This window comes from Topomyia yanbarensis, chromosome 2 (genome assembly GCF_030247195.1).
Source record: "Topomyia yanbarensis strain Yona2022 chromosome 2, ASM3024719v1, whole genome shotgun sequence".
Classification (NCBI taxonomy): domain Eukaryota; kingdom Metazoa; phylum Arthropoda; class Insecta; order Diptera; family Culicidae; genus Topomyia; species Topomyia yanbarensis.
In genome coordinates, this window is record NC_080671.1 from 421,396,194 (window position 1) to 421,409,422 (window position 13,229).

General features: G+C 40.0%; 1 protein-coding gene across 1 annotated transcript; it reads right to left on the reverse strand.

Moving 5' to 3' along the window:
* Positions 1–7,643: 7,643 nt before the first annotated feature.
* On the reverse strand, positions 7,644–9,528 carry LOC131680940 (uncharacterized). The gene is made up of 2 exons (XM_058961657.1): positions 9,387–9,528; positions 7,644–8,905 (listed from the first exon to the last, which is right to left on the reverse strand). The coding sequence occupies exons 1-2, from the start codon at positions 9,526–9,528 to the stop codon at positions 7,644–7,646; spliced, it is 1,404 nt and encodes a 467-aa protein (XP_058817640.1).
* Between the last annotated feature and the right edge of the window lie 3,701 nt (positions 9,529–13,229).

Consider the following 13,229-nt stretch of genomic DNA (forward strand, 5'->3'; position numbering starts at 1 on the left):
GGGAGGTTCACATTGTCGTCTCTAGAACCTCTTCCTCTCATGTATTTTGTCTTCGAAATCCTGGCTTCAGCTTTCAGTCTATGAGCATATATTTCATTCAAAATTCAATAGAGATACGAATAGTTTAAATATCGCACGTGGAATGTCTCTTTTGAAAATTTCCATCGTCAAACTTTCATATTACCCAGTTAAGCCAAATATTTTTCTGATATAGCCATGAATTTCCTTAATTATAGTGTAGATACAGGCTTTGAATGCAATTGAATTAAAGTTGAGTTGATGTAGCAGCAGACAAAAAATAGTTTTGTTTTCTCAAACCTTCGCAATTACAATTAATAAATATTTCAGATTGGCAGAAGATCTTATCACACAACTTAGAAATGCATACAGAAATAGCTAGATAGATGCGATAGAAGAGAGACAGAGAGAAAACGAGAGAGAGAGAGAGAGAGAGAGAAAGAGAGAGAGAGAGAGAGAGAGAGAGAGAGAGAGAGAGAGATGGGGGGGGGGCGTGTGAGGAATGGCAAATGATGGTTAATGCAGTGACATTATTTTTATAGGTATATTATTATGATATATTGGTTCTTACATTCTTATCATAAATAATGTAAGTAGTAATTTTTGCTCCATAACCAGTATAACCTAAATCTTGCAAAAGAGCTAAATTTTCGCTAGATTTTTGGGCTTGTTACAGTTGCTTTCGGTGACGCCACAAGTATAACTATATTAGAAATCTTTTATCTCACTACTAGGTGAATTACTTGTTGATCTGTGTATTGATATACCATCCAACATTTACCTCATGATTGAACGCAATGCCTAATCCAAGGAATAAATACTAGAACTCACTGTTTCTTTATCAACGCATTATTTTGTCTTTGAAGTGAACTTATATATTGATTTTTGAGAAATAGTTCATTTATTATAAAGGTAATTCACAAAATGTTCTCAACATCGAATTCCTTGAATCACGTAGATGTGTTTTCAAAGCCCGATATTCAAAATCGGTTTAGTTTTGCCCCTAAAACACCAGTAAAGCAAAACTCTGTATGAAACAATCTCATTTTTAATTAGTGGAAATTGGTAAGCGAGGACTAAAAATACAAAATGTCTAATATCTCCGCCGCTCGTGCACGGATTTAGACAATCTATAGCTTGTTAGAAAGGTATTTTTACAAGCTTTCTATGTGCAGTTTGTGGGACAATATTGTATTGTTCGAAAGTTATTTTCAAAAAACCTGCTGTGTTTTGATAAAATCACCCATATCTCAGATAGTAAACAACATATCGAAAATCAAAAATAATAGTGTCAAATGGCAACGTTAGGCCTTTCATTTGAAACTATTTTCATTAAGATCGGTTCAGCCATTGCTGAGATAATTACATGACATTTTGTACATACATACATACACACATACACACATACAGACATTGTCTCAATTTGTCGAGCTGAGTCGATTGGTATATGAGACTCGGCCCTCCGGGCCTCGGAAAAAGTTGTTAAAGTTTGAGCGAATCCTATACATTTCTTTTGTAAGAAATGTAAAAATAAAGAAACTCGGGGCTATTCGGACCTACCTAAGCAAATTGCCTTCATAGGTGTGAAAGAATTTTCGCGGTCAAAGGTCCTAATTGTTAGTTTTAAATCTAAGCTACATTTTGTTGCCATAAAAGTTCATTTGCACCACTCTTGCAAATTAATTCTACAATTTAATCTTTTATTTCCGACCACATTATTAACGCTCGCTATCCCACAGTGCGATGCGACGAAAAATTAACCGTGGCTTCACATCACACACTTGAGTCGTGTTGTTTCACAATTTTGATCCAAAACCGCCATACCTATAAACAGAAGGGGAGGAGAAAATTGTCCCCGTTGCGTTCCCGAGACCTGCCCCCCTCCCCCTCTCTGTCATCCCACACCATACGCGATCAGCGCCAGAGATCGTCCACATTAATCAAGTTCGATATAAACCAGATGACCGACCAGAGTCGCGTCGGAGTCAAGATGATCCCCCGGATTCGTTTCACACCATTCTCCCATTTCACCTTGCTCGGTTTTTGTGGACTCGTCGTTGCCTACGATCGCTGTGCTGCGTTGCGACTGTCGGTGCCATACGTGCACTGGCCCTTCACCGATTGGACACCAGATGGGAGTCCACTCGAATCGGTCCTGGTGACCATCGTCGTCGTGTTCGTCCGTCCGTTTATTTCATCAAGGAGTGGATGGAAACGCAGCAGATGTCCGGAGGCAGCCATACGGACTCGGTGAACTGACGGACATCACAGCTTTGAGGCAGCAGCAGCAGCGGGTAACCTCACCATGTTGAAGAATTAGAGCTCAATTTGATACAGCAGGATTGGGTTGGGAAGAAGGACGGTAATTTGGTTTTCGATAATGACAAAATTTGTGTGGTTTTTTTAGGACTCGGAGACGGTTTACCATTGCGAGTGCCATCCACAGCCGATCAATCATTTCTCGATTGGTTGATGAACGGTCCAGAAGCAAAATTGTTGACAGCGGTTTTGGTTGTCGGTTTGTGGTTTCATCATAAAACAAAATTAAAATTGGTTGACTAACAAGAGACTCGCATGTGATCATTTCCACAGTGGGATGCTCCTGTTGTTGACTTTTTTTTAAACAAAATTTAAAGAGGTTTTTTTTATAGAATACATATCCGATAATTGGTTTCACGTCATAACTAAAGTTTGCTATTCTCTACGGGTGGAATATTCAATCGAACCACGATTTTAGATTAATAGATAGGGTGATGAGCCTATTTTCACCATACTAAGCAAGTGCCTCACTAATTCGGTAATTTCTCGCCTTACAATCAATGGAATGCGTAAAAATTGACATTAACCGCTTTGCTTCGTTGTTAAGAACCAATATAATAACACAAATGCGTTGAAAACAGTAAAATTCTCGTGTTTGAGCACAATGAAAACTCGAATCGAGTGCCCCTATTGTTGCGCTACCATTTGACTCAATGCGTTGAACAAAGATGGCAACTCCCATCTGGTGTCCAATCGGTGAAGAGGCAGTGCACGTATGGCACCGACAGCCACAACGCAGCGCAGCGATCGTAGGCAACGACGAGTCCACAAAACCGAGCAAGGTGAAACGGAAGAATGGTGTGAAACGAATCCGGGGGATCATCTTGACTCCGACGCGACTCTGGCCGGTCATCTGGTTTGTATCGAACCAACGGCTTCAAATGGGTAGGGAGATAATAGAAACATGGCGCAAATAGACTCATCACCCTACATGACTCCAAATAATTCAAATTGTCATAACTAAATCCGTATGTCTCGCTGATCAATTCGCTCGGAAATTAAACACCGACCAGAAGCGCACAAAGAACGAGCAACTGTTTAATCAGATATATAACACAGAAATTACGATTCTCCTTAACCCGTCATAAGAACTCTTCAGCAAAAGATTCTCGTTAAGTATTTATGCAAATAGCACCGTCAGCTTCTAGGTCCCGGAGAAAAAAAATAACAGAAACAAAACCGCCGAAGACAGATTTTCCCTCCAGTTACCCACTGTCTGCGTCTGAAGCTGCAGAACGAAGGTAAAAGGTTCCCCTGAGCCGTGTTTGGAATGTAAACATTTTTACCCTTAGCTCGTTTTTACCCAGGGTCTGAGAACTGGGATAAGAGTTTTTCTGCACTTTGACTTCAACAACAACAGTTTATTCTAATGTAAATTTGTCTCCACGAACAGGCCATCATCAGAATTTCTCGAAAATAAATAGAAGCTTGACAGAGTGACGAAAAAATCGAAAGATTTCTTAAATAAACAACTCTTTCCCGCTTTGTGCCGAAATTGTCTCCGTCATTGTTACCGGGAAGCGATATACACACTTTTCTAGCAGCTTGAAGTGCATCTCGAATTTACGGTGCACTGCTGCAGCAGTGCAAGGGAAACAGAAAGAGAGAACCGAAATTCAAGGAGCCCTTGATCTTCGACTTCGGTTCGTTCGGCGGCAAAAGAAGCAACCGGGTTGTTGATGTAACCATTTGTCACCCGAGTGTGAGACCTCCCAAATGTGTGATTGTTACTCTGCTAAGCTGCTACGGCCTGCCAGGATCAACACAGGAAGGAGGTGCTAATTGGTCCTGTCTAGGAGCGGGGATCTTTTGAAGACGGAATGTACCTACAATATAATGCACAACAGTCAACCGTTGAACCGCTGTTAATTGGAGGTCCCCGATTTTCGACACTTTGCACATAAACATGGCTCCTGCCAGCAGACGTGACACTTTTTCATTTCGTATCCTTTAACTTAACCTTTTATAACCCTTTCGTTTCGTTCATCACGCAGGAATTTGAAGTGAGAAGTGTTCCAATCTTATGAAATCCACTTTTTAGGAGTCTGGCAACTCTTCTAATTGCTTTTTATTGAGATACAGTGAAAAGTGTCAGATTGGTGAAGAGTTTTTTGAAAAAATACGGTGATTTCCTTTAGGACAATAAAATTGGCTCGATTGTGAAAAAAATACTCTAGACCCTATAATTTGTAAAAACAACTATTTTTTATCCGAAAATTTGGTTTATGAGTGATAAAAATTGCAAAGAAAAAGATTAAATTGATGAATTAACGTCTGTAACCCGTGTTCTCATTTTTCAACTTATTCTCAGAATCCAGGAGTTACGCTTATTTTTTCTGAATTTCTGATCCAGCTCGATTTGTTTTTATATTTGCACCAGTCTCAGTTTTTATTACAAAATAAATGTAAATGTATTCTAAACTAAGTCAAAGAACCGTGGTTCTATTAATATAACATTTATTAATATCCCCAAACACTGGGCCTTATAAAGGGTTAATCCATTTTTTGGTGGCATAAGTATGACCTAAACAGACATGCTGTGTTAGGTTCGTGTTCTATCTCATTACGTTCTACGTCGAGAAAGGGTTTTTTCATTCATTTGGTTCTGATTATTTAGTTAAGGTGGAAGGGCACAGAACTATTTGTGGTTCTATCGAATTTTCCGATAAAAGATTCTTCCCTCTCATGAGAATGTTATCGACTGAATCCGTCAAAATAAACGGCAGAACCCGAAATTACTTTGATTTTGTCGTTTTATTTTGACTGATTGATTGATTTTTTGATAAAACTAAAATTTTGAAGAATTCTCACGAGCAACATTTTCGAAATATGTCTGTATGCTCACACCAATATAGCTACGATGCTTCGTTTTCAAATTTATATCTTAGTATGGTTGTGAAAAACGCCGTGTGGTATCCAGCGAGCTGAAATCTCTCGATATATTTGAGTAAATAATAGATCCATTGGGTACCTGCTACCATGTTGTACGAGGCGACTAACAACAGGAGACGTCCCTGATTTGAGTTATTTTTTCGTGCCGAAGGCCGAGATTGACTAAATTGACTTGAAAATTTTAGCCACGGTCGAAGTATTATGGGTTTTGCCTTGTCTCTCGTTTAGTGAATTTCTGTCGAAATGGATATTTATTTCTTCGCAGACCGTGGAATTGAAGTTATCAGGGCCGGCGGAACACCTTTTACCCGAGATTCGGAGTGATTTCTCCCGTTTTGAATATTTCTGCGATTGCAAAGATAATACCGATAAGTCTCATTTTCGATGCAAATATATATATATATATATATATATATATATATATATATATATATATATATATATATATATATATATATATATATATATATATATATATATATATATATATATATATATATATATATATATATATATATATATATATATATATATATATATATATATATATATATATATATATATATATATATATATATATATATATATATATATATTGCAACCGGCCCCGGGATGGTCTATTTCCGGGCCAAAGACAAGCCATTTAACATCATCAATATATTGCGTGTCAACAGTTGTTACGGCATTTAAATAGCAAGGGACTGGAAGGTGAAGTATATTTTTCAATATTTAGAGCCATAGTACTCAAGGGAGAGCAAGGAGTTGAAGGGAGAAAGTTTAGAAAAGCGTGGAAGGATTCATATATGCAAGCTTAGAGCTCACCGGCGACTTAACTTTTTGTCTGCTACCGTAGGAGTCAGGGTCTTTTGGCATTAGAAATGCGAATCACCTGAGTCTACGAGGTCTAACTAAACAACACTCGACCGTGTACGAAAAAATATTTTGTCTACGTACCCGCTCGGGAAGTAGAGATTGATGGAGTAGTCTCCGAGAAGGGCTTTTATTGTAAAATAGGGGCTGCTCCTTCCGGATCCCTGTGCTGTCAGTGAAAAGTGAGGGATTCTTTACTTGAAAACTCATGTTGTCCTTGTAGTAGCTTTCGTTCATTTGGATATACATCATCTTGCACACATCGGTAAAGGTAACTAGCTGCCTTAGTCGAACCGTTCCAGCAACGCTTGTTTCCTGCGAACATTTTCAGGAAATCTAAACACGAAGGCCGTCGTTCGTAGAAGTTTCCTCCAACTAGAGAAGTTGATCATCGATAAGACCCTATTTTCACCAGCATGATGCAGCAGGTTGGGACGTAACTTCTCCCGCGAAATTTCGAGGACTGGCTGCTTTGGCCAATTGCTTTCGGGTAACCAGAGAAATTCGGGTTCTTTGAACCATCGACTGCTGTAGTGTAGGATCGGTGCTGATTTCCACTTGGTGGCCTCGTCAGCTACGTTGAGTTTCGATGGCAACCACCTCCACTCGCTAGGCTCTGTTGTTTCCAATAATTCGCTGATCCGACAGGCGACGAAAGGGCTATACTGCCGATGATCAGAATTCAACCACCACAAAACATCGCGTGCGTCAGTCCAGAAAACTCTTCGGGTGATTTTATAAGTATGCCCTTTGATAACACTTTCCGCTAATCGGGCACCCATAACAGCCGCGGACACGAACTTGAGGGGAGCGAGTCTACTTTTAGCTCCTATTAACGCGCATTCCACCTGCCCAGCCTCTTCAAAGCGGAAGTAACACACCGCAGCGAACCCGTTTTCGCTAGCATCTTCAAACATATGAAGTTCGGTGGATCTAGTACACGCGCTAGAAGTTTTAAGCCTGTAACAACGAGGAATTTCTAGAGATTCTAAGCTCGGTAGGAACTGTAACCATTTGATCCATTTCTTCCACTCCGTATCTTTTATGCACTCGTCCCATGATACTCCAAACCTTCAAACGTCCTGTAGGAGTATTTTGAGGAACATCAAATTGTTTGCTATTAGTCCGAGAGGATCGTATATGGACATCATAGTGCTGAGTAGTTCCCGTTTGGTTGGGTGTTTCCGTCCTGAGAGTATTTCTTCGTTGCGCTTGATGAAAACTTTATAGGTAAAAATATCAGCCTGAATCGACCACCACATCCCCAAAACTTTTTCCTTAGCCAGTTCTGTTGAGATATCCAGACTTTTTTCGTTGACAGGTTCGGCTCCCAGTGCACGTAATACTTCGGGCGAATTTGACATCCAGTTCCGCATTTCGAAACCTGCTGTCATGTGGATCATCTCGACTTGCTTTGCCAAAGTAATGGCCTCATTTTCATCCTTTACGCTCGTCAGCATGTCGTCCACATAATGTGCCTTTCTAATTGCTTCAGCGGCGGTGGGGTACAGGAAACGGAAACAATCTGCATTTGTGTTTTTGACTTACTGCGCGCAACTCGGAGAGCAAGTAGCCCCAAATGACATTACCGTCAGCACGTACACATCGGGGTTGTTTTGTCTCGCGTCACTACGCCATAGAAAGCGTTGGTACTGCTGATCAGTTTCATTAATTAGCACCTGGTGGAACATCTCGCGTATGTCTCCTCCAATGGCCACCGGATGCTCGCGAAACCTATATAGAACCGATGGAAGCTCGGTTAGTTGATCTGGTCCTTTCATGAGGACTGAATTAAGTGAAACATCGTTCACGGCGGCAGCAGCATCCCACACGATACGAAGCTTCCCGGGTTTATTTGGGTTGAATACCGGGAACATTGGAAGGTACCAAACCCTATAATGTTGCTCCTTGATCTCATCAGGGTATAACCTTCGTGCATAACCCTTTTTTATATAGTCCTCAATCATCGCCTTTAGGGATTCAGCAAGTCGCGGCTCGTTAGCCATTTTCCGCTCAAGATAATGGAATCTTCTCATTGCCATTGACTTATTATTCGGTAGTCTGACATCGTCGAATTTCCACAGCAGTCCTGTTTGGTAGCGATTTCCCTTTTGAACAGTTAATGCACGCATCATGGTCAGAGCTCGTTCATCTTCACTGGAAGTGACGGATTTGCTAGGTTGCATTATTCCAAGACTATCAAGTGAGAAAAAACTTTTAACTGTGTTATGGAGATCATCGTCATTTTGAATAGCGTTCGTGCATACAGCGTAACTGTGATGAGTCATATAACCCTTTGGGATTCTTCTACCAGTATACGATCCGTGTAACATCCAACCTAGTCGAGTTTTTGCTGCGATAAGGTCCGTTTCTCCACTTTCCCTGCTATCTAATATGTGTCCCACTCGCCAATTATTGATTCCTATTAGGATTCTCGGACGAACGTCGATGTATGAGTCTATTGGAAGCCCTTCCAAGTAGCCATGCTTTTTGGATAGTTCGTCAAACGTTAAAGGTTGCGAAGGAAGCTTAAGTTCTTTTACTGTATGGACGTCGGTCAAACGGTACTTGGATTCAGAATTCTGAACACCAGAAATCTCCAGGGAGACCAAGGTCGATGAGTTCTCATAACGACAAGTGTCCGCAGTCCAGCGTAAGCAAAGCGGATGCGAAGTTCCTTCAAGCATGAGCTCTGTAGCTAGCTCGTTCTCGAGCAATGTTAAAGATGATCTATCGTCAAGAAATGCATAACTGTAGATCATAGATTCAGGACCGTGCAGGATGACAGGTACATAACGAAACAGTACTGATTTATGGATAGTTCGGTGAGTATTGCAATTGTTAGAAAAGGATGGGAAAGTTGAGGATGACGACGCAGTTCTAATATCGCTCACAGTATTCGTCGACTTCGGTGAATCATTGTGTAGCAATCGATGGTGTTTATAAGTGCATCCATGTCTTCCGCAAGTCTCCGTAGATTTACACGGACCTCGATGTGCTCTCAAGCATCTCCTGCACAGCTTGTGGTCCCGCAGTACACCCCACCGAGCGGAGTGATCAAGACCGAGAAATTCTTCACACGTTTCGACAGTGTCGCAGCATCCACTACGAATAACACATTCCCCCTTCCTTTTGTTAGACTCAATCTGTCGCTCGGGCGATACTGATGTTTCACGGTGTGCGTATATGAAACCGTAGTATTTCCTATTTCGTCGTGTTTTGGAGTCTAGGAATGCTGACCGTGCTAGCAGCTTCTGCTAAATTATAAAGCCAATCACTGAACTCACTTAGAGTCGACCGCTCGAGTGACTGTCGATGTACAGCCCAATTAAGCTTGATCATCGGTGGCAGGCGATCAACCAATTCCTGAAGCAGTGACACATTATAAAGGTAGTCGTCTAACTCGCAAGCTTTTACAGTGGCTACCATATTTCGCACAGTTACAGAAAATTCCACTAAGCATTTTAAGAGTTGCCATAACGCTATTTATGTTTGATGGATGGAGTACCTGACTCCGCACGGCGTCTTTGTGCCTTTCCTTGCAGGCTTTTCTGCAGTCGAATCATATTTTCTTCCGGTGTATAGCCACACATTCGGGTTGTACTCTCAAATGTCGCGTAAAATAACGGCCACTCTTCGGGATCACCGTTGAAGGGTGGCAATTTCTTCGGCACTGCTTGGCGAGCGGCAACTTGGCTTTTATTCAGCATCGAGGTATTTATTTCACTTGTGTCACTGTCAAAATCATCGACAGGGGGCGCTGCCCGGATATTGGGCCGCGGTAGTGGCATAAACGGGGATGATTGGTACGAAGGGATTCCGGATAAACGAACATTGGATTTACGTTGTTTTGGTATGGCTGCAGAATCTTCAGCGGTTTCTATTAGAAGGCGATAACGTTGGTTCAAATATTTCCGTTCAAGGGCTTCTTCTTCTGCTAGTAACTGCAAACGCAAAGTTATTTGGTCGAGTCCAACTGGCTGCCCTAGTTGGTCCTCTTCTATTTTGGACCCTTCTGCAGCTTGTTGCTTTTCGCCTTCGTTGGTAACGATCGTTGCATCGGGGCACTCAGTTTGTTTTGGTGAACCGGGCTTTGGCAATGATTCATTACTGGATGTGGCTGCTTTACATGTTTGACAGCTCCAGTCTTGATATTCAATATCCTGTGCCACACCAACACATTCGAAATGGTACCAGATACTGCATTCATTGCATTGTACCATACGGCTATTATCCAACGACTTGCAGTTAGGACAGCTACAATCTGGCGGTGGAGTTTCTTGTTGTTTATCCTTTTTTCCTGGCATGCTTAATCTTACAGATCCGGAAAACGAAATTTTTAATATGTTGCGGAAGCAACAAGTATATAACTTTCCGTATTCTTAAACTGTTTATTTCAACTCGCAGTTAAAAATTTCCTGGAATACAAATAATTAACCCTTGTGAAGGCAAGCTAAATTCCTAACATTAAAGGGCAAGCCGGGCCTCTCAGGCCCGTTTAAATTCAGGTTCCTTTCTCATATAGAAAGGTTATGCAATCGGTCGAAATTTCTACTTTTTAACCGAGACCCGCAGGGCCAAATCTCTTATACCAGTTCGTCGAGATCGTAAAATGTCTGTATGTGTGTATGTATGTATGGATGTATGTATGTGGCAAACAATCTCACCGATTTTTTTCAGAGATTGCTGGACCGATTTGCAGAAATTTGATCTCAAATGAAAGGTACAACCTTCCCATCGGTCGCTATTGATTTTTTTTATTGATCCGATTTTCGGTTCTGGAGTTACGAGTTGAAGAGTACGATCACACAGCAAATTTACATATAAACTGATACCACCATGAAGTACAAATATATGTTAAAATATGTGCAACATTACTTGGCTTTGCATATCTAACTCATTAATGACCCACCGAAGGCACTTCGACCACATTGGCCAGCTATGACGGTTCTTGATGCTCCGGGGGAACTTACCAAGTTCCTAAGATAAAGTTATACCTATTTCTCAGCGAATTCTTTACCGATTTTTGCTTGGTTTCAAATGAAAGGTACAGCGTTCCCATTGGCTGCTGTTGAATTTCTAATTGATCCAACTTCCGGTATCGGAATTACAGGATGATGAGTACGAACACGCACAGCAAATCCCGATTTCAGCGTATAAGGCGATGGATGTAAAAAGGTGATTTTTTCCAAAAGATGATTATTCGGAAGATCATGTCGACCGTCGATTGGTTCTGAGCTCCATTTCGTTTGATCACGACCAATAAATGTTTCTAGGTTGGTATTAATTTCTTCTGATGCATAACCGGAGTACATATTCAGATTATTCTTCCCAGTCTGCATCAGATTCATTGTCGGAAGCAATATCATTCACATCTTCTTCCTCGCTTCGCATATCAGCTTCGACATCGTCTGCTGTTGAATTTGCTCGAATTTCTTCCATTATTTCAGTATCCCTTGAGACGATTGAAAACATGGACAGATCATGTTGTAGCCATTTCAATTTTTTGTTGCTTCTAGATCCTACAATTTGAATAATTACGACAACTATAATACCAAGAATAGACAACAAAATTAGACAATAACGACAAAGTTAGGTTATATTGTATCCGAATAATTGTCAAGTAGACCACAGTGGGTGAAATGAAAGTATTTACCCAAAAAAATATTACACACGTGATTATCGTATGCTATTTTTTCTTATAAGAAAAGGTAAAAAGATAAAATCAATCTAAACTTGAAAAAAAAAACCTGCTAATATGGAAATGAACTCATCAAAATGTTTCTTTCAAATAAATGTATTAAACCGGTGGTATTCCTAGTAAATATTGCATGCACACCGGGCCTGACAGGCCCAGCTTGCCTTATCGTGCATGTAAAAATTCAAACATAGCTGCGCATCACTCCATAGATGAAAATTTCACAATTCTGTATTTTTGTTATAGATTTCAAAGCTACTTATCACAATTTTCATGCCCAAGCTTATACTGCATACACATTTTTTGTAACTAAAAAATTGTTGGACGCCACTAACCTACAAATATCGATAATGAATTCATAGCTGATATTACAATCCATTTCTCATTAATACCGTAGAGCATACAACTGTAAACTAATTATATCAATCAAAGTTAGAATATAAATGTGTAGGCAATCGCAAATTCAATTTTCTTTGAAATAATTTCAACTAACGTGATCAAACCACCGTAACTTCTTTGCTCAAATCAAGTCTGATCCAAACCGGAAACTCTAGCTCGTACCCGCTGTCATCATTAGCTCAAGGTTGCTCGTGAACAGGTGTGTCCGCAGTCGAGGGGTTTGCGGAACAGAAAAAAATTGATTTTTTTATTTTTGAATATTTGCATCTTTAAGATAAGGAAAACATGGTCAAGACAGGATTTACTCAAATTTAGCCTTGTTTGTCTGCTAGAGCCCATTAAACATTTTTTCACATGAGGCTGATAAAATTGGGGGCTCATCAAATCGGGTCTTCAATGTATTATAATAGATAGGCAGTATTCGAAGAAGTTTCTTGTGGACGAGTGTAGAACGACTTTGTTTCTACTTACTTGGTGTCAGCGTAGTCGGAAATTCGGTTTGGTGAAAATCTAACTTTCAGTCAAAATGGCATAATTACGAAGCCGCCATCTTTGAAGTTTTAAAATTATGGAGAATAAGTTTTTTTTTAAATTGTAATAGAGTTCCTGTCTCCAGCGAATTTGTTGAGGATTTCATTTAACACTACTGTATTGTAGGCATGAATACTACGTATATGGAGTAGATCAAGTTATAAAATGATATTTACGAAGTGTTCCTTAATCCAGTTTTTACTAAAATTGTGAGCTTCACAAATTCAAGCTTTGGATAAAATGTAAATTTTATTTATAAACAATAGAAGAGATTTATCATAAACAGTAAAATCATAATAATTTAATTTAAATTTAAACAGAAATAGCCCAAAATATGTTAATACCTTGAGCACATGGAGCCTTCATGTCTTCAACAAAGAGGTTTGTAATAGCACTCCCCAAAGTTTTGCTGAAAACATTAACAAAATTATTTTATCAAATGATGTGCTGTTTAACGTTTGTAAAATTCATCGAAGATACTAAACCTGCGAAATTGGCGGAA

Coding starts and splice junctions, on each gene's coding strand:
- LOC131680940 (XM_058961657.1), bottom strand. CDS start 9,528: ATGGTAGCCACTGTAAAAGCTTGCGAGTTAGACGACTACCTTTATAAT. Junction 8,906..9,386: donor ACTCGAGCGGTCGACTCTAA/GTGAGTTCAGTG, acceptor TCCATAAATCAG/TACTGTTTCGTTATGTACCT.